The 24289-nt window shown below is 35.9% G+C and overlaps 2 protein-coding genes across 2 annotated transcripts in view; both read left to right on the top strand.

The window, feature by feature from the left end:
• The window catches only part of SLC4A7 (solute carrier family 4 member 7), a 97834-nt gene extending 94138 nt beyond the window's left edge, over positions 1 to 3696 (top strand). Inside the window, exon 25 of the mRNA XM_033511911.1 lies at positions 3439 to 3696. Within this exon, the coding sequence (XP_033367802.1) occupies positions 3439 to 3613 (175 nt within the window). The 3' untranslated portion in view covers positions 3614 to 3696. The remainder of the gene's footprint in view (positions 1 to 3438) is intronic.
• A 74-nt stretch (positions 3697 to 3770) lies between these two features.
• The window catches only part of NEK10 (NIMA related kinase 10), a 65074-nt gene continuing 44555 nt past the window's right edge, over positions 3771 to 24289 (top strand). The window contains 13 exon segments of the mRNA XM_033519228.1: positions 3771 to 4732; positions 5053 to 5113; positions 6252 to 6376; positions 6879 to 6975; positions 9490 to 9571; positions 9905 to 9969; positions 10145 to 10188; positions 11658 to 11908; positions 12400 to 12521; positions 13488 to 13521; positions 13524 to 13582; positions 14027 to 14270; positions 22702 to 22777. Of these exon segments, the coding sequence (XP_033375119.1) occupies positions 4659 to 4732; positions 5053 to 5113; positions 6252 to 6376; positions 6879 to 6975; positions 9490 to 9571; positions 9905 to 9969; positions 10145 to 10188; positions 11658 to 11908; positions 12400 to 12521; positions 13488 to 13521; positions 13524 to 13582; positions 14027 to 14270; positions 22702 to 22777 (1334 nt within the window). The 5' untranslated portion in view covers positions 3771 to 4658.

Raw genomic sequence — 24289 nt, 5'->3', positions numbered from 1 at the left:
CTATCACTGGGGATCTATTATGAGTGCCATGCTCTTTGAGAACAAGAGGGGAAGTCAGCCAGAATTCCCTTTTTTTCCAACAGACTGGATAAAGAAAAATACCTTTTGGGAATTTTTCATCGCCTTTGATGCTTCCTTTGCATTCATTTTGGCCATGTTTGAAATCCATTTATGTTTTGACAATAGAATGTTTCTAACTGCTCTTTTAAGGAGCGAATTTTCACCTGACCTTCATCTGACCCAGATTCTGGTATTAGGTACATTCCTATCTAGGAACAGCATCAAAAGTCGTATTAAAGCAAACGTATCTACTGGTTCTTTATCCACCTTAAGCCTGTTATCCTTTGTATGATTAGACAGTGGAATTTGGCCACTGGAGGAATTAAGAAAGGAGTTTAGGAGAAAATCAAGCAACTAGTTGGCTTACAAACTATCCATATCCAGTAGTTATTGCTACTAAAGATTATAAGGAATGTGAGACATCTTATTGTTGAAGAGACCATTACACTGCAATCAGTGGGGGTTGATTAATCCTCCAACGCTGCTTTGTGGTTTTGTTTGTTTGGGGGCTTGTTTTTACCTTCTGAAGCTTATGTGCTTATGTCATCTGGGACAGATACTACACTGGGCCACAGATCAAGTCTGGGGGAATTTCTTTGTCTCCTGTTTCTCATCATGTGGACTCTTTCATTTCTGACAGGGTTCTTGGAGCATTTCTTGTCCTAGCCTTCATTCCAGTCCTGTCAGAATGCATCTCTCTTCCTATGTAATTAAATCAACAAAACTAATTAAATGTAATTAACCTCAATTAAAATGAATAGCATTACTATTGCTCTAATTTCATTGTCTTAAATGAAATTAAATGAGACTGTGCTGTAAAGACATTTTTCTTTTAACATGTTTCTGTTCTTTAATAGTTGTCTGATTTCAGTTTTTATCTGGCACAACTGAGTGTTGTTTGGTGTGTTTCTTATACATTCCTTATGACTGGTGTCATAGCAGGAGGATAGTTATGAGGATAGTGAATAGCCTGGCTCTGTGGAAATTTCTGCTCGCATGAGTAAAGAAGAAACATGAGGTGGAATTCAAGAAAGTCAAATAACTATGAGAACAAGTAAGGGAATATTAATGTCTGTTTTCTGTCATGTTTCTGGATGATAGAAAGACAATGGAGTTGTTTCTGTTTGTCTACCCCTCACTCAGGACATGGTGCTACTAATATCTACCTGATTTAATGACTGGCTATTGATGGAAGGGCTTTCTGCTCTTCTCCCTCCATTTACACCTCTGCATACCTGCCCTGTCAGCAGAGACACTCATCAGGCCACTGTAACCGAGCTAAATTGGTAGGAAAGTAACAATGCAAAGGGAAGTGTATTTTTTCTGTGTGTTTAGCTCTCTAAACTGGCTCAGGTGTGGGTCAGATTCACTGAACAGGTAGAGAAGAATTGCTAGCCAAAGGGGAAGGGAAGGAATGGGGAAAGCCATTTTCACTGGCAGCTGACTGTTAATTATTTAGTTTAGTCTCTGTAGTTAGGTGAAGGGCATAACACTCTAAGCTGCATGGATAAATCCTCCTTTCTGCATGTTGTCCCTGCCCTTGTACAGTAGAAGTACTTTGGAGACAAGATAATCGGGGCTAAAGTAGGAGAGATTATTTGTAACTTGAATCAGGTTTCCCAATCCAGTGAGCTGTGCATCTGAGATTATATTGGGTTGACAGACTAAAGAGGTCAGTGCAGGGTCAGTTTGTGACCAGAGCTGGCCTCTTTCTTGAAGGGCTTTCTGACCTGTGGTGACTTGTTGGCCTCTAGGAAAGAGAGAGGTAACCTCAGGGTGAGTCCTCAGAGCTGGGTGAGGGCTGTATCCTTGAGTGCCCAGTGTCCCTTCATTCTCATCAGCAGTGAAGGGAGTTTGGCTTTATGTTTATCAGGTTTGATTATGCATAAGAACTTTTAGATCTGTAATGGCAACAAACCTTTAAAATATTTGTCATCTACTACTCTGTTTCATCTTTACCAAGGTAGAGCAAACAGCAAAAGAATTGGAATGGCAACCTAAAGCAAGGTTGATTGACAGTTGTAAAATGTTCTAAATTTCAAAGACCTAACAGTTCTGGAAATCTTAGCCATACTGGGAATCCTGCTGTTTCTGGTTTGGAGATTTAACCCAAGAATTTCACAGGATGCTGAAAACTTTAACGCTTAACTTTGTTTGCTCATGGACAAGTTATTTGTGTGTGGTTTGGCTGGTGTTTAATTCGTTGGAATCTGTTCTTTATGCACACATACTCATGGTCAAGTTGACAATTTGTGAGTTTCACAGTATTTCCTACTGTGCAGATGTGAGGTGCTTATTGCAACATGTCATGCCTCAGTACTATCCCATAAGGTTGGGGAGATGATATAAGAATATCACTGAAACAATGCATGGAAATTTTTACTCCCGAGAATTCTTAATGTGCTTAGCAATGTACGTGGCTTCTCTTAACTTTTAATGCTCTTGAAGCAAAGGAAATAAATGCTTTGAGCAAACTGCATTCAGTTTAGTCTGAACTTAGTAGTTTTGTCTGCTGAGTGGTAGAACAAATCTTGTTTATATTTCTTCCCTGGTAATAACTGGTGCCACAGAAGTTTGTTTTTTAATAATCTTGAGCAGATGCACGGAAGAGAGCAGAGAAGTTTCTTGTGGATGCAGATCAATGATTCCCTGTGGTAGGATAAAGGTTTGTTTAAAAGACTAGACATGGATGAACTGGGCTTACAGGCCACTTCCGAGAGGGATTTAATAGAGTGCACGAGTTCATACTGTCAACAGTTGCATTTTGGGTAGTTCTGTGATTGTATAATTGGAAAAATGATGTGAGATTGTATAACTGGAAAAATGACTCTGATGTTCATTTGGAAAGGAGCAGCTTCTGGTAATTTTCAATGCTTTTGTTTCATGACCAGTTTCCTCCTTCTTCTTCTTCTTTGCCTTTATGAAGAGGAGAAATAAAAATCAGTAGCAGAGGAATTCTACACTGCACAGCAAGAAAAGGAGGCCATCTGTTTCGTTACAGAAAATTCTGTTAAAGACACACCAAAGGAAACATCCAGTCCAGTGAACAGTAAATTAGGTAGAAAGGATCAGGCAGTGGTATTATATCCTTGGTTTTTAAATTGAAAGTGCTCTCCAATATACTACAGCTGGAAGATAATTCAACAGCCCCAGCCTGTGCCTGACCCTTCTCTTTCTTTCACTCAGAGGAGGATCTGCATCAATACAGCTGCTTTTGTTGCAGCAAGAGATTCCTGTTGAATATCCTCTTTCCAGGTCTTTCTGTATGCTTCGAGGGCTTCAGAAGATTTTCAGTGAGCAGGTGCTGTGTACTGTGCAAATGACTAGCTCAGGGCTTTTGTGGGAGGTCAGACCTATAGACTGAATGTTTTTCTGCAGGAATTTGATGTGTGGTAATGTCCCTGATGAGGCCATGCTGTATAGTTCTGCTCATCCGTGGAAAGAAGCTGTGTGTCCCACTGCAAGGACAGCAGGTAGGTTTGGTATAAGGCATTCAGAAGACCTAGATTTTAAACTGATGAAAATTTTTGTTGTTCTTTGGCAGACTGTGTGATAGAATGGTTTGGGTTGAAGGAACCTTAAGATCATCAAGTTGCAAGCCATGGCAGAGGCACCTGTCATGATATACTAAGCTGATCACAGCCCCATCCAACCTGACCTTCAACACTTCCATGGATGGGGTGTCCACAACTTCTTTGGGCAACCTGTTCCACTGCCTTATCACCTTCACAGTAAAGAATTTCCTTCTAATAAGTAATCAAAACCTCAATTCTTTTAGCATAAAGTCATCGTCCCTTGTCCTAACACCACAGGCTGGTGTAAAAGTCCCTCTCCAACTCTTTTTTAGGCCCTTTTAGGTATGGGATTGCCCCTGGAGCCTTCTTTTCTCCAGGCTGAACAACCCTACCTCTCTCAGCTTCTCTCAGCAGAGAGAAGTTGCTCCAGCCCTCTGATCCTCTTTGTTGCTCTCCTCTGGACTCATTCCAACAGGTCCCTGTTGTCCTTTTGATGGGGACCCCAGAGCTGGATGCAGTAATCTAGGTGGGGGTCTCAGAAGAGTGGAGCAGAGAGAGAGAAAAGCACCTCTCTCAACTCGCTGTGTGTAATGTTTTTGTCAGGTTCCTCCTTTTTCTACCCTTCCTTTGACTTGTTTATTTGGATGATATAACTATTATATTCTCTGTTGTCTGGACAACAGCTTGTTGTTAACAACCTTGATATTGGCCTGCAAGCACTGCTGTAACATAACCAGCCAGTTCACAGAGAGAAATAATGGCAAGAAGATGAAAGAGGAGGAAAAATCCTAATAAAAAATACTTGAAAGAGCAAGACAGTATTGTCTACACATGTGTTGTAAAAGGTTTCTGTATGTTGGGTTAATAGTTTTCTTATTAATGTCTGGAATTTCAGAGGATGACCTGATATAATGCCCAAGGTTTCATGCTGAGAAAATGGCAAAGCTGTTTTTTTCCCCTAAAAGCAGTAGCAGTTGGTTCTCTAAGTAAATGTGTTCCTCTTGCTGCAGTGATACAATTCTTTCTATCTATTTTTAAGGAAATTATTTTTTAGCCCCATAATGATAATAATAGTGATACACAATGCCTGATCAGGACAAAAAGCTGAGGAGCACAGAAAAAGCAAAAGACAAAAAGCCTTCTGGGATCTCTAGGAGGTATAATATCTGACGTTTTACTTTGAACTTCAGCAGGACTCATGTGGAATTTGCACTGGCTGCCAAAGCAGAATGCTTCAATTTGAAATGCAGTATAAACATGACAACTGTTACTCTGGTCACAAAGTTTATTTACACCTTTGTTGATTAAAAGCATGATGGAGAAGCTGTAAATTCTTCTGTGTGCAACATGTGGACACCAGGCAACGCTAGAAAACTTTATTTTCTGTCAGTAGCTTTGTTGCTTGTTGACCTTCTTTACACTTATGGAAATACTTTAATGTAACTATTAACATACACTGTTGTGTTTTTTTTCCTAGGGATTATTCCAATCTAAAAAGCCTTCAGTCTTTCTTAAGTGTTCAGTCAAAGAACCAAGAGGTATTTTTCAATAACTGTTATTAAATGTGCTTTAGAATTATAATTAATGGTGATTATGGATTCTGGCATATGCTTAGAACATTGCATTCTGTAATGATTAAAACATGTTAGCAAAATCTTGAGTAGTGGATGTCTTTCTTCTTGTCTCTTTTTTTTTTTTTTCTTGGCAGTGTTAGAGCTTCTATGTGGTATAAATCACGTTTAGAATGGGTAAAAGAATGAAACCAACCCTCTTCCTGTTCTACTATATCATATTTTTTTTATTTTAACAGGAAAAATTGCTTTATTTTGTATCTTGAGCAGATTTTATCCAGCTATGGTTGCATATAGTAAAGCAGCCTAGCAGATTAGTTTTCCTCTGTGCCCTTTCACAGTGTCACATGAAGGTAGGCTTAAAGATGTGTGAGTAACAGCATGGGGGAGAGTGGTAAAGAATATAAAGTAAGATCAGCATTTTAACCATAAACAATTTGTCTTTGAAGAATAACACTTGAGCTAAAAATATCCATGGCATAAATACCAACTTACAGGAGAAAGTCAAATCTTCTTCACCTCAACTCACTTAGTGACGCTTGTATTTGCCATTTGAAGCAAAGAAAACCAGCACATGATGATGGGTGTGAGTCTTTGGAATCACAGAACATTTTCTCCCTTTCAATGCTGTAAAAAGATATGACAAAATGACTAAAGGATTCATCCATGTGAGGTAGGAGTTATGTACTTTCTACCTGGTTAGAGGCCTGGAATTACTTCTGAGCAGAAAGCTGAAACATGTGAGTTGTACAACCTAAAAAGAATGTGAAGGCTATGCAATTATGGAATTGGGACAGGTAAGAAGCATGGATACTGAGCATGTGTTGCAAATTTTGTCAAGATTGCTATAATGAATTTTAAAAGACACCGTTCTTCACCTTTTTCTTACCTCTCTGTACTTGTTTTCTAGTCTTGCTTTGCATCAGTTTTCTACCACATCTGTGTTGTTTTGCAGAGGGGGTGTGTGTATTCTATAATGGCAAGTTTAATGTCCAAAGTTCAAGTCAGAACTTGAGAAAAGGTACTTTTGCCTGATAATATTCTCATAAAACTTAAAATGCAGTGCTTGTCTCATGTCTACTATCCCTTCCATTCTTCGTTCCAGCTTATATATATTGAAAGTGGTCAAACCAGTGTGACAAGAACTTGGCAAAATGTCAAAAGCAATTAACAAGAGTCCAGTGGTCAACGGCAAGAATCAACAGAAGCTGTTGAGCTTGAAAAATTTAGGTAAAAATAATTTAAAAAAAGCTGATGATGACACTCTTGTATCTTGTATCTCTGAACATCTTTATATATCACTTTGTTGAGGTGTTGAAGGCATTTGTATTTTTACATATGTCTGTTACTTGCACTTTTCATGTTAATCCAGTATTTGAGATGAGAATGACATATTTTAAATTTTTTAAACCTTACTGTTTATGTTCCTGCCTTTGTAAGTTTCAAATTTTCCCAGTCAACAGAGTATACTGGTGAGAGTTAATAAACTCATTTTAAATAGTGATAATTGCTTTATTTGGAAAAGTTATACCATTCTGATAGTCCCAAATTATGCATGAGACAGACTGTTAATGGCTGGTAATCTGAAATCATGTTATTCTATGGTAAATGCTGATATGACATTTCTTAGTTTTTGCTGCTAATGTTAAATTGTAGCAGTGTAAAACTGTCTTGTGGCAAGCTAGTTTGCAATTCACCATTTTTCTTTTTTTCTTTTTTTCTTCCTTATCAGCATGACCTACAAGAATGAGAGAAATTTTAGCAAACATCCCAAGCATCAGCTGTTTCAAAATATCTTTACAACTTTAGTTAAGGAGGGTTACCTGCAGGTCAGTATATAAAACACATTCATAAACAAGAAGGAGGGCCACTTTTTCTTGCCTTCCATGAAGAAACAAGATACATGCATAATATCCCATATTGTTACAACAATTCACCTTTCTGTGGAAATTACCAGCAGCACTTCATGATCTCAGTTTTGAACAACCGCTTGTGTGTTGGCTTTGAGGAGCAGTGCTCAGGTTAGTGGGACAGAAGAATGAAGTACTGGGTATATGACAAAACTTGGATGACCAAAATTCTAACTGCTATGTTTTCTTGATAATTTATCTGTATATGGTGTCTGTAATCTATGATCTGCTTTTCTAATCTATTTCACTGATTCTGTTCATATTTTATGGACTGCTGCCTTTATAGAGAGAGGCCAGTGGCTTCCATAAAATTCAGATGAGTTGATGTTGCTTGTTTGTATTTATTTGTATTTCTGAGTGTAACAGGATTGGAGAGGTTAATTTATTATGCTGCTCTCATTTATGTGAGGAAAAAGTACAAGACCTTAAAAAAATACAGAGGGCAGAGAAAGATATTTTTGTGGGAAAAAAAAGATGCATTTTTCAGGGTTTTTTTACTATATTCTTTTGCAGTGTATTGTATTTTCCTTTTTAAAGCCCAGATACATTTTATAAAAAACCCTTAAGTGGTACAGAAGTTTAAAGAAGGAACCCTAGAGCGTTGAAAGGTATTAATGTATAACTTCTAGAATTTACAGAGGAATCTAAAAACACCACATAGTTTTCTTGGACCTTTATTCAGAACCAAGTGGGGAGCTAGGGATCTCTTCTTTGATTATCTAAATGATAGTGAGTTTAAAACAGATCAGTTTAGTGATTTTTAAATCTGGTATCTCTTTTTGCATGTGAACTCCACTCACCAGTGGGAGGTCAGTGGCTCAGCTTCCTTTGCCAAAAATCTAAGAATAACTTACACTGTGATTTCCCAAGTTCTGTTCATACATTCTGACATACTTGGCTTATATTTTGGTTTTCTTTGGTGGTTCCTTGTGATAGTGATATGGAAAAAGAAGCCTCTTATGTTTAGAATGAAAGCACCCAGGCAAGGTTGATGAAACAAGCATAAATTAGTAGATATGTAGATAAGCTGGATTATACCCTGGTGTATCTAGCAACGTGTGTTGCAAATGTAACCGCAGTGGAAGTGGCTCTCAAATGTTAACCAGGCTCAGGGAATGGCTGTCCACCAAGGGAATATCTTCAGGCCACTTTAAAATCTGGCCTGAAAATTTTGCACACAGGTATACAGTTGCTGTTTTCTTTCCATGAGAGTTTTGTGTTGTTCTGAAGTGGCCAATTATGGAATCAAAATGAAAAATTATATTACTTTGGGCAGAATATTGGCATAGAAGTGCTGAGAGTTTGTTAGTATCTATTTGTAAAACATTTATTTTTATGAAGTATTTTTAGCTATTGGCATCATTCCCAGCTACAGATGATGAAATGGGAAGAGAACTACCATGACCCATACACTTCTTCTGTTTCCAAGAAACCCATCTAAACAAATTTTGTCCTCTCAGTTAAAATAACAACAAAAAAACATGTGGCAAAGATGTCTAATTTCAGGTTTATTTTAAATAGGGAAATGGGGATATATGCTTTGAACAGGCAGTGGAAATAGTGATTCCATTACTGGTATTTTATGCAGGATTACTGCCCCTGGACACATTCTGCAAACCTGATTTGTGTTTTCTGACATGTCTTATGCTGGAGAATCATATGGAGAAATATAAAGGAGGAAGTTCTATATGGAAGTACAATCCTATTTCAAGAACATTTTAACTAAGTAACAATTTATTCCCAGCATAATGGAATTAGAGTTTTTGAAAGCCAGAATATATTATGATAATTCAAAAAATATTTTAAATACAGCTATTTTTACTTCTGTGGCACCCATATTTTTGCATAAGTGTATTTTGTGCACTGAAGTTTACTAGGTAAATCCCCATAGTACCTTTGTCCATTATGTTGCATGTCAGTTTATTATGATTAGAATGATATATACTGTAAAAAGCAGTGTACAGATATTCTTGGTTTATGGGAAGAAGTGACTCTGTTCCTCAATTCTTCCATGAGCAGTTGGTGTGGGTTTTTTCACTAGTTTTCAAAACAACTGTCCTATAATCTAGCTGCATTTATCTAGGTCTTCTGGTTAGGAGACTTAAGAAATGCCTCCTGAAGTGGGAGAATTAGAAAAGTCAACACAATTGGTTCAGTCAAAAGAAACTGTAGACTTTTGAAGGGAGATGAGAAAAGTCACCCTGCACTGTAGCAAATGAGTTTGCAAAGGGAAAAGTATACTGCATAAATGGGGTTTTTTAAATGTTGAAGCAGGTTTAAACCTTGAGGCTACACTACTATTGCATTGCAGAATATTTTTTCATGAAACAGATGCACCACCTACAGGCTCCACCTGTGCAGAACAGTCTAGGATTATGAAGTCTTCAAACTTTTTCCTAATGGTATCCTTTATTTTTCCTCCCCTACTTGCAGTATATGGAAACAGTAGCAAATCATTATCTTAACTATGGAGAAGAGCAGCTGAATGTAGACAAGTTGGTCAACATGACATTTAAGTGCAATGGCTGATAACAGAAATGATAAGGCTACTCACAGCTTTTTGTGGGAGGCTTAAAATGTTAAAAATACTTGAGGACATCATTAAGATACTATTATATTCAATGTAGGCATCATCACACTTCTGAAAGCTAAAATTCCTGTAGAAAAGAACAGCTTGTTTTTCTACATAAGTAATATTTCTTTAGGAAATTAGTATCATTTTGTGCATTGAAATAAAAGAGTAAAATGAGCTACTTATGGTTCAAAGAACTTATACAGTATTTTACTCTGTTATCTCACTGGTAAAATGAAAATATTAGTGAGAAAGAGTCAATTTATGTGTCTTCCTTTTTTCAAAAGCTTGCTACTTTTAAAAATCAAATAGAATGGGTTATAGCAAGTGGAGCACATAAAGTAAGTTCTCTATAAAATTGCTAATTTTGTTTAATTAGCTACTTTATGGAATAATGCATGGTTTTCAGATTTGACCTAGGTGGGACTAAATTCCTTACTTTGTCAGGCTTGTAAGGTAAGATAATCTTTTACAGATGTATTAGTAGTATAATAAAAATAACTTCTTCTCTGTAAGTTAATTGGTCTGATGTATGACTGGCTGTTTGATATAAATAGAATGTAAACATTTGTTCATATAAAAAGTAGTGCTTATGTGTCCTGAGCTACACATTACTATGATTCAAAATGTTTTATATCCTTTTAAAATGTAAATATTTTTTAAAATTTTCTTACACAAATTTCTGCTGTGGTTTTTCACTTATAAAGTATTCCCTGTGTAAATATTCTGTCTGTCAACCCAGACATCCCTTGCTATAGATTGCCATTGGTCGAAGAATCTATACTTAACTATTTCTGGTTTGCAGTTAAACTGAGATACAGTTGAGATCAAAATCAGTGTAAGTCAGGTTTCATGATTCTCTCATGCTGCAGAAAAAGAATGGCAATTGTGGTCATATCATATCAGACAAACTATTTTTAGAGAATCTTGACAAATATGGAGTTTACTTATATCTAAGTCATGAACAGAAATACAGACGTGATCTTAAATTACTGTGCTGTTAAGTATAAGCTGAATATAAAGTTTTTATTTCAGGAGGCCTGGTTCAGTGTTCCTTCAATTGTTTAATTATCCCAGCTAAGACTGTTAACAAAGCATTACTGAATTTGAGTGAGAAACTGATCTTTCAAAAGACTTTCAAATTTGATAATATATCACTTATCACCTTTAAAATTCTGAAGAGGTTTTTAAAATCTCATGCTTAACTATTTCACACATATAAATGACCTTACATGTGACTAAGAATAGAGAAAATTAATATATGAAAAGATTTTATTTAGTTTCTGGGTTTGAAAATTATTTAGGTTATATGTAAATCAAAAGTTAGATGTAAGAGAATTTGAATGTAGACAGGAAGATGATGAAATTCAATTGCATTTAAGGATTATTTTAAATTCAGATATGAATCTGAATTCACATGTTTCATTAACTACACATGGAGCTTCTTTGCTCAAAGTGGAAATGGATATCCTTACCCATATTTTCTATAGGAAGTCCACCTTCATAGCAGTTAATGAAAGTCTTAAATAAACCTTTTAAAGGATATAGCCCATCACTTTCTAAACACAATACTCAAACTAAACTGGAGAAGAATCATGCATTTCTGTGCTTTCTGTGGAGCTAGACTATTTGTGTTCCACAGGTGGACTCTACAAGTTCATGCAACCAGTGCTACTTGTAGTACTAAAGCCATTAATGAGAAGGTGGTACCATGGATGACTGCAGCCCACCTGGCCACCTCCCATCCTGGCTGGGTATGCCTGGTTGCCTCTGCTGACAGTTGAACTCAATGTAAATAAATATAAATAAATAAATGTAAATATAATTTCATCCCTTGTGAAAGTTTGGACATTGTCATCCTTTATTTTTTGATTGTCATATTTTATTTTTTGAACAGTGACTTTAACCAGGTTACACTGACTTTGTTTACTTTAACTTCTTTTTTAAACTTCCTGTGTTTTTTTCCCTTTGCTGACAATATAAAGTAATGATGGAGTTATTGTTAAAATGTTGCGCTGATTTTTTTTAGGCTCACAGCAGAGTTGCTGTGACTCCTTTGTGCAGAATCACAAGTCAAAGAGCAAATAAAAATGTATAAAGGAGCTCCAGTCTTGCTCACTTGACTCCATTCTGATCACATCAAACTTCTATGGAGTATAGTTTGGATTCTGGTACAGGTCTGTAAAGATCCTGAGACTAGTGTGGAAGTTTGGATCTGGGGTGGAATCAAGTAGCTCCTTCATATGTTACAGGGATAGGTTTTCAGTCCTCAGCATTGTGGTAATTGTACAAAACTGTTTGCTCTTTTAAGATGCATTTGACCAAGCCCTGTTTTATCAAATAGCATCTTTGGCTTGTTCAGCTGTATGTGATGACAAGAGAATTTAAAAGGCTATTTAGAATGTAATGAAGGAACACTATTATTTTCCAGTCTTTCATATTTCATTGTTATCCTAAGATGTTTTTCATATTTTCTGTGTATAAACTAAATAACGACTATTTATTTAAGTCATAAATATGGCACTACTGTCTGGTTAGTTTTCCTATTAATCAGACACCTATTTAGTGAGCTAGAATTGTGAATATAAGTGATGAACATGGTAAAGGAATTTCCTCTTTTAAGGCTTGTTTGCTTTTTCAAAGTGTGTTAGCTAATTTAGTGAAAACATGCAAACTTTCAGAACTTTGTGAATGTGTCTTTAACAAAGACATATTAAGCCATGTTTAACAATGCAACTTGAACTTTGTTTTGTTTTTTCTTTTAGGGCGAGAATCTGAACACTCTTCAGTTGGAAGTTTATCTGGTGCAAATGCAGCAGGGAGAATCCAGGATCTTCATTTGTCAGATGAACTGAGTCCTGATGAGATACAAGAAAGTATTTTCTCACTTCAAGCAGGTATATCAGGTCTAATATTTATAAGGTCTAATATTCTGTTATGTCTTTACATACAGTTGTGCAAAAGGATTCAAAATATTGCAAAATTGTCAATTTTTATACCTGCTTTAGGGAGTAGGAGAATCAAATTCAATTTTTTTATTTGCAGATGTGTGATACCAGCATGTATTTTCAGAAAGTATTCTTTTGTTAGAAAGAAGCAAAGCATGAAGTATTAATGTCTTCTGTCCTTGTCACATCCTTGTCAGCGGTCTGCAGTAATTCTGGAGCAGACAGAATGTGTTTGACTCAATGGCTCTACTGCACAGCCCAAAACCTAAGCTTAACCATGGTCTAAGCTTAATTCTACCTTCATGAACAGCTGAAGAAAACATCAGGAACTGCAGAAGGGACTCTGCGGAGCTGACACCTATTCCTTTCAACTGTTCTAGAGAGGAGTCTCCATCAGGGAGATGGAGGCTTGTCAAGTACTACTCCAACTAAATCTACCAATGCCCATCTATCAGACCTACAAAGTGGATAGAATAGTGGAGGACACATGGTTGCATGGAAATGGAAGCTGAAATCAGTATGGTTTTCACAAAATACTGCTGAAGGCATGGATGGACTTTTCAAGCTATCACTTTTGGTGTTTCTCCAATTTATTTTTATTGAGACCTGAATTTTGTTCCTGACAATTCAAAATATGGTGCCACATGGTGACAGGAGATCTATTGCTGCAATTTCCTTCACCTCTAGAGATAGAAGCATTGCTTTATCTGCTCACTGGCTCTCTTTGTGGTATCAGTTTAAATGTAACATGATTTAATTCTTATACACATTTAAGCTTGTATTTTAGGTGTACAATAGGATGTTGACAACTTGTCCATTGGTATTAGTTTCTGTTTTATCTGAACATTGATTTTTATTTGTGGTTTGCATGTAAAGGGACACTATTAATGCTAATTTTTTTCTGTTTCCAGGCAAATTGAATACATGCAATAGCAAAGCTGATTTTATCAAAGAGAGGAATGCTGAAAAAGCCAGTTTGTTACAGGTAGCTCCCTCTATTATCATTGCACAATGAAAGTGCCAACAGTCCCTGGGAATTTTATAAAAGTTTATTTTAAAGTACAGTACAAAAAATCATATTTAAAGGGGAGGCCCCCTCCCCCAAAACAACAAATAGCCCAGGAACTAAAAGTTAAACAGACGAGTAGTAGAGTGAATAGTGATATAGATTTCCAGCCATATTGTTTTAATTTTCAATAGGGAGTTATCTACACATATCTGCCTGCTGAGTGAATCAGGCAGTGATTTCCTTATTGTTCTGTGACATAAATTGAAGAAAAAATCGGGAAAAAAATTAGTTCTGACATAAATTGAAGAAAAAATTGAATAAAAAAAGAGTAGAACTAAATTAAGGTCTATCTGTCTGTACAAATTAAATTTTAAAAGCTAAAAAAAATTAAATATTTAAAAAATATGTAAAAATATTTTAAATGCTTTTAAAATGCATTTTTACCTCAAGTACTCTATTTTAAAATGGTTTCTGTATAAATATAATGTTCTATTAATTTCTTTTATGAGACTGTACATAGTCATGGAGCTTATAGAGGGGGTGCCGTTGGGAGAACACTCTTTGAAGGAAAAGCAACAACAGTTTATAGAAGACAGATTATGGTATATATTTATCCAAGTAAGGACCTCCATTCTTTTTGCCAGGATATTCCTACATGTAATTAATAGCACCATGTTTTTAGGCTAAATTACAAAGTAATGCTTATTACATCAATCACTAATACATAGCTGTGAATTTAATGTGCCTTAGTTTGGGTTGTAGTTAAGAATCTTTGTAAGGCTCTTTCTGTTTGTATTTAAGCTTTATCTAGCTTAAAATATTTAAACTATAGTTATGCTTCAAGGCCTGTTTTTATTTAAATTAACAAGAATATTGAAATAGCCAGATTATCGAACAAGTGCTAATGAACATACAAAGTATAACAGCTGTCTATTCTATTCCAATTCTGCCATGAAATTGTTTAGTATCCTTCAGTTGTTCCCAGATCAGCTGCAGTGAGGTGCCATTTGTGTAAGTCTACAGTAGTGAATATTCTTGATTTATGCTTCTTTAATCAACAGTGTGGAGGAAGGAACCTAGGCAGGTTCTGGGACAGACTTTGAAAGCAGTATGTGTGTGAACAGTACAAAGCGTGGCACAGTTTTAGTCTTTGAGCAAATTAATACAAGCTGGTACACACAGCAAGCCTTGCAGGCAATTTAGATCCTGTAGCTTTTGAAGTTCTCAAAGAACTATTGCATGTTTTCTTGCTGCTCCTGACACAGAAGAAAATAAACAATTTGAATGCTGCAGAATTGTTGTGAGAAATCTATATGCAAAATTTCATCTCTCTTCTTAAATACAATAGGAAAGTGTAGGCACATGCACACACCCATCCACAAAACACTCAGCTATAAATATTATAAATTGTTGTTTCATTGTAAATATTTTTACCTCGTGATGTACATATTTATATTCATTCATTATTAAATTGTATGTGCTAAACCCCCTTAGATTCTCAGTAATGATGAAGTTTTGAAAGAATGTGATTTGATGGTGCATTTGTCCTTGAGAGATGAAAATATGATTTAAAAGTATCATATAATTTTATTTTATATCAACAGACTGCCACTGAGGGGCACTCTTGTCTCAACAACCTTTCCTTATCTTTAGTCCATTCTAAATATGGATAAGTCTAAATGTGCTTTCAAGTGTAAGCTCAAAATTGCCCTTGAAAAGCATTTATATTCCTGTCAAAGATTTCCAGGAGTTCAGGAAAATTGGAAGAGCACTTATTTGGATCATTCCTACAGCAATTAGTTCAAAACTATTACAGCATTTAAACACACTTTATTTAGTTCTACAACTAGTACAAGTGTAGTACCTATTGAATTTTTGGGGAGAGCGGAAGAACTTTATCTATTGTTTCTGAATTTTATTAAGCCTTGTTTTTTTGCAACTTTAATGAAATTAAGATGAATTTACTTTCTCTCTGATGATAGTATGTACTGTATAGATTGCATGCTGAGGTATTGTTCTGAACTCATACAGTCCATGCATTCCAAAGACTGGGTCATTTATGATCTTAATGATTACATCTCACAATAACTGAGGATATGTGCTGTCCATTTAGTACATTTCAAATGTTCTTGGTGAAAGTTCGTTCTGATTTCAGTTGGAATGGAGTTAATTCTCTTTCTTGTAGCTAGTACAGTGCTGTGTTTTGATCTTAGTATGACAGTAATGTTGATAACACACTGAGGTTTTAGTTGTTGCTGAGGAGTGTATACTCCTCAAGGACTTTTCTGTTTTCCATGCCCTGCCAGTGAGGAGCTGCACAACAAGGTGGGGACAGGGAGTACATCCAGAATGGCTGACTTGAACTGGCCCAAGGGATATTCCACACCATGGAATGCCACCTTCAGTATATAAACTGGTGCAAGTTGGCCAGGAGTTGCCAATGCTTGTAGTCTGGCTGGGCATCTTTCAGCAGGTGGTAAGCAACTGCAGTGAGAATAATTTGTTTTTCTTGAGTTTTGTTCTGCCCTGCCTTCTTTTAATTACAATTGATATTAATATTGTAATAAATTATAATACTAGAATACTGAAATATTATAATATTTTATTTTGTTTCTGTTCTTACATTGATCCATGGGTTTTATTTTCTTTTTTTGCAATTCTCTTTGCAGTAGGGAAGGTGAGAAATTGAGTGTGTGGTGCTTGGTTGCTGGCTGGGGTTAAACCATGATGAAGTTAGAACAAAATGTCAGATGAACGTGAAGCATATGCTAAAATGCTGAGAAATCTCTGAATTTAATTAATCCTGTCAGCTTTTATAAAAAGAGAAAGTCTGCTGTAAGATCTACTAAAAGCTGTACTTCTGCATTTACAAGCTGCACCCTCATCCTAAATAAAGAAAATTCAACTTTCTGGAGTCTTTCAAATCTGAAAACTGACCCAAACTTGCCTTGATCTAGCTCGAGTTCCAGTGGACTACCTGTGAAGCAGTGTTGTGTGACTGTCCAAGTGGGATATGGCTGAAATTGTTTTGTTTTATAACAGAATCTTATAATACTGCTCTATTTTCTTTTTCTCAATCAGTCCTTCTGGAAATAGTAACTCTTGTTAATCTCTCACTATGAATCTGCAAGCTGACAGTATAACAAAGGCAGATCACTCTGCTCTAACTAATGCTCTTAAAAAATACTGTCTTTAGAGACCTGCCTTAGTTTCAGACTCTTATGTTGTATTTTGATTTAAAAAATCCTAGTGATCAATACACTGAAGAAAGGTCTTCTAGAGATTCAGACTTTAATTCTGCAACAGCTACACCAATGAACTGCTTTAAGAAAATTCTCAGAGTCACAGATAGGCATTTTGTGCCATGTATATGAGAATGAGACCACTCACATTCCAAATCCCTTGAAGATCTCTTACACAGTTTCAGCTTTTATGTTGGTTGAAAGGGATAGGAGTACATAGAGTGGGAGACACTTCCACCCTGCTGTCAGAGTGAAAAACAATAAACCTGCTAAAAAATTATGCTTGTTTATCCTGTATTAATGGAGAAGTGTTCTACAGGTGGCCCTTGTAGAACAATTCCATCAGAACTTAGTAGGAAGGGACCTGTGGTGAAAAAAACCAAGAATTCATACAAAGAAATCTGCAGCTGGCCTGGCACAATGCAAGATTAAATTTGAGGGACCTCTTCTATGGATGGTCTCTAAATATCTTGTGTATAGGTCTTACTGAAAAAGAAATACCTGAGATAATACCTCACACTCTGGTGAGACCTTACCTGAAATACTGTGTCCAGCTCTTGGGTCCTCAGCACAAGAAGGCATGGACCTGTTGGAGTCAGTCCAGAGGAAGGTTGTGAAGAGGATTAGAGGAGTGGAGCACCTCTCCTATGAGGAAAAGCTGAAAAAGTTGGGATTGTTCAACCTGGAAAAGAAAAAGCTCCAGGGAGACCTAAGACCATCTTTCCGTACATAAAGGGGAGAAGAGAGCTGGAGATGGACTTTTTACAAGAGCCTGTAGTGGCAGGACAAGGGGCTATGGCTTCAAACAGAGAGTAGGCTTAGATTAAATGCAAGGAAGAAATTCTTTACGGGGGGGTGGTGAGGCTCTGGATGGTGAGGTTGCCTAGAGAAGTTTTCAATGCCTCATTGCTAAAAGTATCCACAGTCAAGTTAGACAGGTCTCTGAGAAACCTGGTGTAGTGAAAGGTGTCCCTGCCCATGGCAGGGAGTTTGGAAGTTGATAATCTTAATGTCCCTTCCTACCCAAACCATTTTACTATAATAGTATGAAGAATTTTTGAATATTTATAGTCACATTGTGCTTTTTTTTTCTTAAGTAATGAGTGTGGTTAGATACTTTATTTATTCAGATCTTTATTTTTTGTTTTGTTTTTTAAACTTATGCAAGACACAAATGAAAGTTCTAAGCCCAGGAGGTGCTTCATTCTAATGTGAATATTGTATAACTTGTTTTGTATTTCCCAGGACATCTTTTACACATGTCAATTAAACTTAAATTATCCTAATCTATTTCAGGCTCTTTAAAGCTGTGTGTTGTTGCAAATGTAAACAGACATTTGCAATCTGATCCCAGCCAGGCTGTTTTTGACAGTAGAGAACTTTAAGTATGGCATGGTTTTGTAGTCTGTAGAACTGCCCACCCTACTAATATTCTGTTTAATTTTTGACATAAATTCCATAGGAAGGGGTCCATAACTACCATCTCTTATGCTGCCACAGCATTTAATCATAACTAATTGAGCCACCAATGCTATGAACATATAAATATTAAATCATGCCAACATGCAATTTTGTAAAACATCTCATTCTAAATTGATAGAAAAGTGTTCTTTTCTATCAAAACTGTACACCTCTGGTCAGATTGAAAGTCTGATGTGTTGTTCAGACACACACAGAAAAAGCTGGAATTTTAGGTACAGCCTGGATGAAAGTTATTTTGTTATAAGGTTTTAGAGATTCATTGAACCAGTATTATCTGTGGATTTCCTTTTAATCTGCCCAGCCTTTTTATACAAGACATTGAGAAGTTACAGTTCTAAATTGAAAATGTGTATCTGCTTTTATTGCAGCTATATTTTACTGCAGCTGTATTTTGTTTCTAGCACAGTGTATTTCTGTCTAGAGCTCCATAGCTGCATCTGTTTGTAGGACAAAACAGAAGACACTGTAGATCATCACTTTTCCTCAGTGTCATTTAGTTGCAGCAAGGTTCAGACCTTGATGGTTGGAGGGCTGTGTGGAATCACTTGGATACCTTTCAGAGCTGGTATCAAGGAGCACTGTGAAGAGTACCATACTCTCTTTTAGGAAGCATGTTCTGTTTAATACACATGATAAAATAGCAGCTAGAAGGATCTGTATGGGTCTGAACCTAGGTTTTTATATCAGCAGAATGCTAGTTTTGAGACAACACACTGGTTGAATAAACTTCTAATCATAGCAGGCAGCCATGGAGTGTCTGAAAGGTTAATTGAATGTGACTTGGAAAGTTCAAAATGTTTCTGGGTGCTGGAAGAAAGCTAGCTGTTAGTTTTGTAATTCAAAATATTTGTTTGTTGAGTGTGTTGTACAAAACACCTGTTGGCTCTGGATTTCATTCCATGCCCAGAGAAGCAGTGGCCACGAGATAAAGCAGATATAACCAGTGTCTGTTGTGTGTTAGTCACTGCTCAGATTCACTTGAATCAGTGCTATTTTTCTTAGCAGACTACATGGCTCATTTAACTAATATTCATAATCATAATTGCTACCCTTCACACTGAGGTTCAAGGAAGTCCTTGTAGTGCTTTATTTTTAAAGTTATTTTCCTAATAGGCTGAGTGGAATCTTCTACTTTTTTATATTCACATTGTAAATCAAACATTCTTGAAATCATTGGTGGATTAATGGCATGATCACATCTCTCCACAAATCTCAGTTCTAGATGTGGATCAGTGCTTAGGTTCTTAGTGCAGAAGTTACAAGCTTCACAAAACTAGCAGTAGATTGTTTGCAAAGCATTAATAAAAGCACACAGGAAGGAGAATGATAGAATAGCTAAAAGATTTATTTGGGAATGAGGTGAAGTTAATTTTGTTCACATTCTATTGATGGGGAAAAGTAGAACAAGTATGCAGAATTGTTGATTAAATTGCAAATTATCTTGATTTTAGCATATGTTTTTATATAAAAAATAAAATTAAAGTCCTAATTTTATACTCCAAATCACTGTAACTCAGTAAGTTGCTAACAAACCTGCTTGATTACAATTGCAAACTTGCTGATGAGAGGCAAAGGGTTTTTCTTTCATCTTGAACTCTTCAGGATAGAAGAAGAAACCATTCAGTGGGTACACAATGAAAATCTGATGTGAGCAGGTCTGAAGTTCATATATGAGGTGAGTATGATAGTCTTTTAATATTATTTTTTTTGCTGTGCTTTTGGTCTTTGATTTTAGAAGAAATTAATAGCATTTTCAAATAGGGGTCAGATATAAATTAAGACAACAAACTTGAAAATTTGAAGTCATTGTTAAGATGTATCTGGATAATTTTTTTCTTGTTTATACTGCAAAAGTTAAATTTAGGTGAGAATTTTGGGAAATGAAGCAGCAAATTAAAATCCAGATTCTCTTAATGATGGTAAAAATTCTCTTAATAATGGTAAAAAACCTGGAATCTAAAATGCTCATTTGAAGAGACTGTTAAGATCTAGAAAGTTTCTGTAATTTGACTATCATGAAAGCTACAGAGACCATTCAGTAGCAGGTTAAGATACTAGCCAAGTCAGCCTATTCCTATTTTCGTAGTTCTGCTTTTCCTTCACGCCCTCTTCAGATTGTTAATCTTCTTTGAAACCACCTTGCTTAATAATTATCACTTATTCTGCAACTCTAAACATAGTGTAAACAAAGTGAAGAAAGTGAAGGAGGGTGATCAGAATCTAAAGGATTACGACTGCATCATATTGTTTTAATTTTTCTTCCTGTTTGAGGATTGTCTTGTATGGTTGTTTGGCTGTTTGTTAACAAATTAAAAAAAGCCTAATAAACTAATTAATAAGGGTCACCTTCCTATTTGGTCATATCTTAATTTAATGAAGATAAGAGACAGGCCTGTCACAGCCCTCAGAAATTATTTTGTTTGTTAGTTATTGTAGCAATTTTTGGCATCACATACCAAATAATCATGGAGTATTAAGAGTTGTTAACCAATTTATTTTTGAAGACAGATGCTTAAATAAATTAAAAGAAGCAATGTCACTAGTCTGAATGCAGTTCAACAGATGGCAGCTCTTTTTCATTTGAATCTCTATTACAGGCTTGAAAAAGCTAAGAAAAAAGTTTATGTTTAATGTAAATCTGATTGTCTTGGGCTTTACAATCCTTATCTCTGGCAGCACCAGTTGTAGGAGTATGTAAAAGTTTCTTGCTGGTGTCAATGGAATTTAGCCGAATTTAGAAAAGTAATTGCCAGTGAAAGGGTTTTATCCCTCCATTTCTGAGACCTGAGCTTATATGGAAGGGAATATATTTACTCCATCTGCCTGATTTTTCCCTTGCTTTCTTTTTTTTCCTCCAGATAATCATTCATGTTGTATTAACATAAACTACTATTTCCAGAACTGAGATGTTCAGCTCTCTTCTTTCCTTTACTAAATCTTTCAGGCAACAGAAACTGAATTTATTGATTGTTGTAATGTCTCAATACTCTTCCTTTGTCAAACATTATTTGAAGAATTCCAAAGGAAGGAAATTAGAATGATTTTCCCCAATTAATTCAGGAAAGTATCAACACTGCAGAAACCTCTGGTCCTTTGGGAATTAATATTTCTTGGACTGAACTGGCTGAGGTCTACCTTCAGGGAAAAGGGAGGCTTCTTGGTTATCCTGTTAATTCAGCATTCTTTCTACTTACATTTTCCAAGCACTGCACAGCTAGTCCTTCTTTGGACATTTTGTTCAAAGAAAAATGATCTGTGGCTTGAGTGTCTAGATTTGACTTTCTTATCCAAGGCCCTTTCTGAATTCAAGAACTGCTCCTTTTTAGACCCTGAAGGCTTGCACTGAGCAAGAGCCAACAGAAACTAATTTTTCTTACCTGTATTTCTTCTGATCTGCAGCTTCTTTTGATGAGTAGTAACCTTTTGAAATAAATTTTTTATGAACTGAGTCACAGTGAAAGCAATTGGAATAGGCATGCTGTGGGCTCTGTCCAAGTAGAACAGAAGTCTTAGAATATTTTAAACAATATTATTTACAACACAAATCTTCTTCTTCTGAAGTAGTATTGCAGTACAAAAATTATTAACAGGATTTATCAAGTACAGTAATGTTTTCTGCTCTTTGTGCTGGGACTTAATGTATCTTACATTAAGTGTGGTGTATCTTAGCTGCATTGTTGTGTGGAGGCAGTAGTAGAGTATTGAATTAGAAAAAACAAACTTGAACTATTTGCATGGAACTTTATTTAAAAATATAATCTCTAAAAACTGTGTGTGACGTTTTGTGAAAGACTACCTGATAATTGCACAAGGTACTTATGTTAACATAATTACATGATCATCTAAACCTACAGCTTTTTTCACAAGGTAAGGCTAAGATTCACCATTATTTCTCAACAAATTCCATCTTTGAGCGTCAACTATCAAGTTATTAAATGCCCCCATCCCATGCTCCTTTGAAATGAGATTTCTTGGAAAGTCCAGCCTTCCCAACTGTCATAATTTCAAGGAAAGAAAAACAATTACCATAAATTTAGATTATTAGAGATTAGTATGAGATCACTTCTTATTAGATACATAGCATTGTTGTACAGTTTGTTGAAATATATTAATGGAAGCTTGAAACTGGTCATTTAGTTTAGAAAAACCATTAGAAATGTGCTTATAGTATTTTTAAAGCAGATAGACCTGATTCAAGTATAAGTTGCTAGTGAATGTGAAGATAAAAATATAATATTGTCCTGTGAAATTCAAAAGATTAAAAAAAAAAAAAATCCCAAACCTCCCTTCCACTCTCCCTCAGCTTTTCAGCTGTTGTGACTGATTGTCAAGCAGAGAAGGTGGCTATTGAGATGTGAATCCTTTTGTCTTTTTTTATTTTAATTATTGTAGCTGACTTTGGGCTTGCAAAGCCAAAGTAAGAAAACTGAAAACTTGTGCCAGCAGTGGCAAGCATCCTGTACTCATGGTAAGTTCTCCTGCACGGAACTTTTAGTCCAGTGACTTCCATCTTCATGGTTACTCTTGGAACAGATAGGGAAGTTGCAATGAGTAAGAAACAAGGTGCAAGTGACAAGCTATCCTACAACAGCTGCTTGCCTGCCTGTTCTGATGTTGTCTCTTCTTAACACATGGTGGTTACCATGAGTTAAGTTGGTGCAAAAATGAACTAACTGCAGTAGTGTAATAACTTATTCATCTACATGTAGAATATCCTTATAGATAAAGAAATGTGTTTTTAAATTGTAAAATGGTGTATGTAAACAGTATCAATTACCACCACACCTGTGATGGCCTTATAGCTGTAAGAATGCTTGGCCTGCAGGCTGTGATAAGTAATTAAAGGTTCCAAGCCATCAGGGGAGTTACAGATTGCTCCTTTGAATTAAGAGTGAGTCAAGAACTCAGGCATTTGGCAGTTGAACATAATTAATTTTGCCAGTTTTAAAATTGTTGCTTGTGAATTCCTAGTGCCAGAATGATAATGACTGACACCTAATCCCTAGAAATCCCTAAATCCTAAAATGTCTTCTAGAGGGAAACCTTGTAATATGTTTAATATTTAAGTCACATACATTGGAAGACTAATGTTTATAGTTCTTAGTGAGCAAAGGTAAGGTGATTGCAAGACTGCTTTAATTAGTTATCCAAATATTCCTGATGCACAGCACAATCTCTGGGTGGCATTGGATCTGAGAGTGATAGCCTGGGTATATAAAGTGAGTGAGAGTTTGGTGTAACTAGATATGTGCCATCTTTTTCAGCTTCTCTGAAATAGTCAATTTGTTTTGTTCACTTATAACTGGACAGAGAAGTTGTTGATGAGAAGTTATTCCACTCTTTTAAACATCAGCTTAAAAATAGTGGTGTCAGAGGTGTCAAAACCATGCTGCTGTGGCTCTCAGGCTCACTGAATTCTAATTTTTCTTTTCTCATCTACATTTATTTCTTCTTTTTCCTCTGTTAGAAGCCTGTTTTGCTTTCACTGGTATCTTTTGGGGTTTTAATATTTTGTAGGAAATTTTTGTTTGAGAGTAGTGTTCTGTAGATTTAAAGTCTTCTTTAAATACAATTTTTGCTTATACTGTATTTATTATTATTTTCATACCCTGTCTTTGTACATGGAAGTTCATATCTGACCTAGAACTTTGGCAGGTCTTTTTCTACCTCTTTATCTACCTCTTTATTTGGATGTAGGATTGAGGATAAAATGTCCCTTACAAGTTGCGGTTTCTCAAGTAAGTGGTCTTTTGGGACATTACTTGTCAGTTCTACTCCACAGGCAAAATCATGGAAGCAGTGATCCTTGTCTGTCTACAGTCAGAAAAGAAAACACAGATAAAGTACAGATGTCTGTGTTTAAAATATATGCTTGAGTAGTATTTAAAATGACAGGCTAAGATATTAGTCTTCCCAATGTTGTAATAATTTAAGAATGCTAAAAAGGCTTTGCAAACAGCAGCACTCACTGGAGGCCACC

Source organism: Parus major, chromosome 2 (assembly GCF_001522545.3).
Source record: "Parus major isolate Abel chromosome 2, Parus_major1.1, whole genome shotgun sequence".
Taxonomy (NCBI): Eukaryota; Metazoa; Chordata; class Aves; order Passeriformes; family Paridae; genus Parus; species Parus major.
Note: the sequence above shows the minus strand (reverse complement) of the source record. Positions and strands in the feature narration are given on the sequence as shown.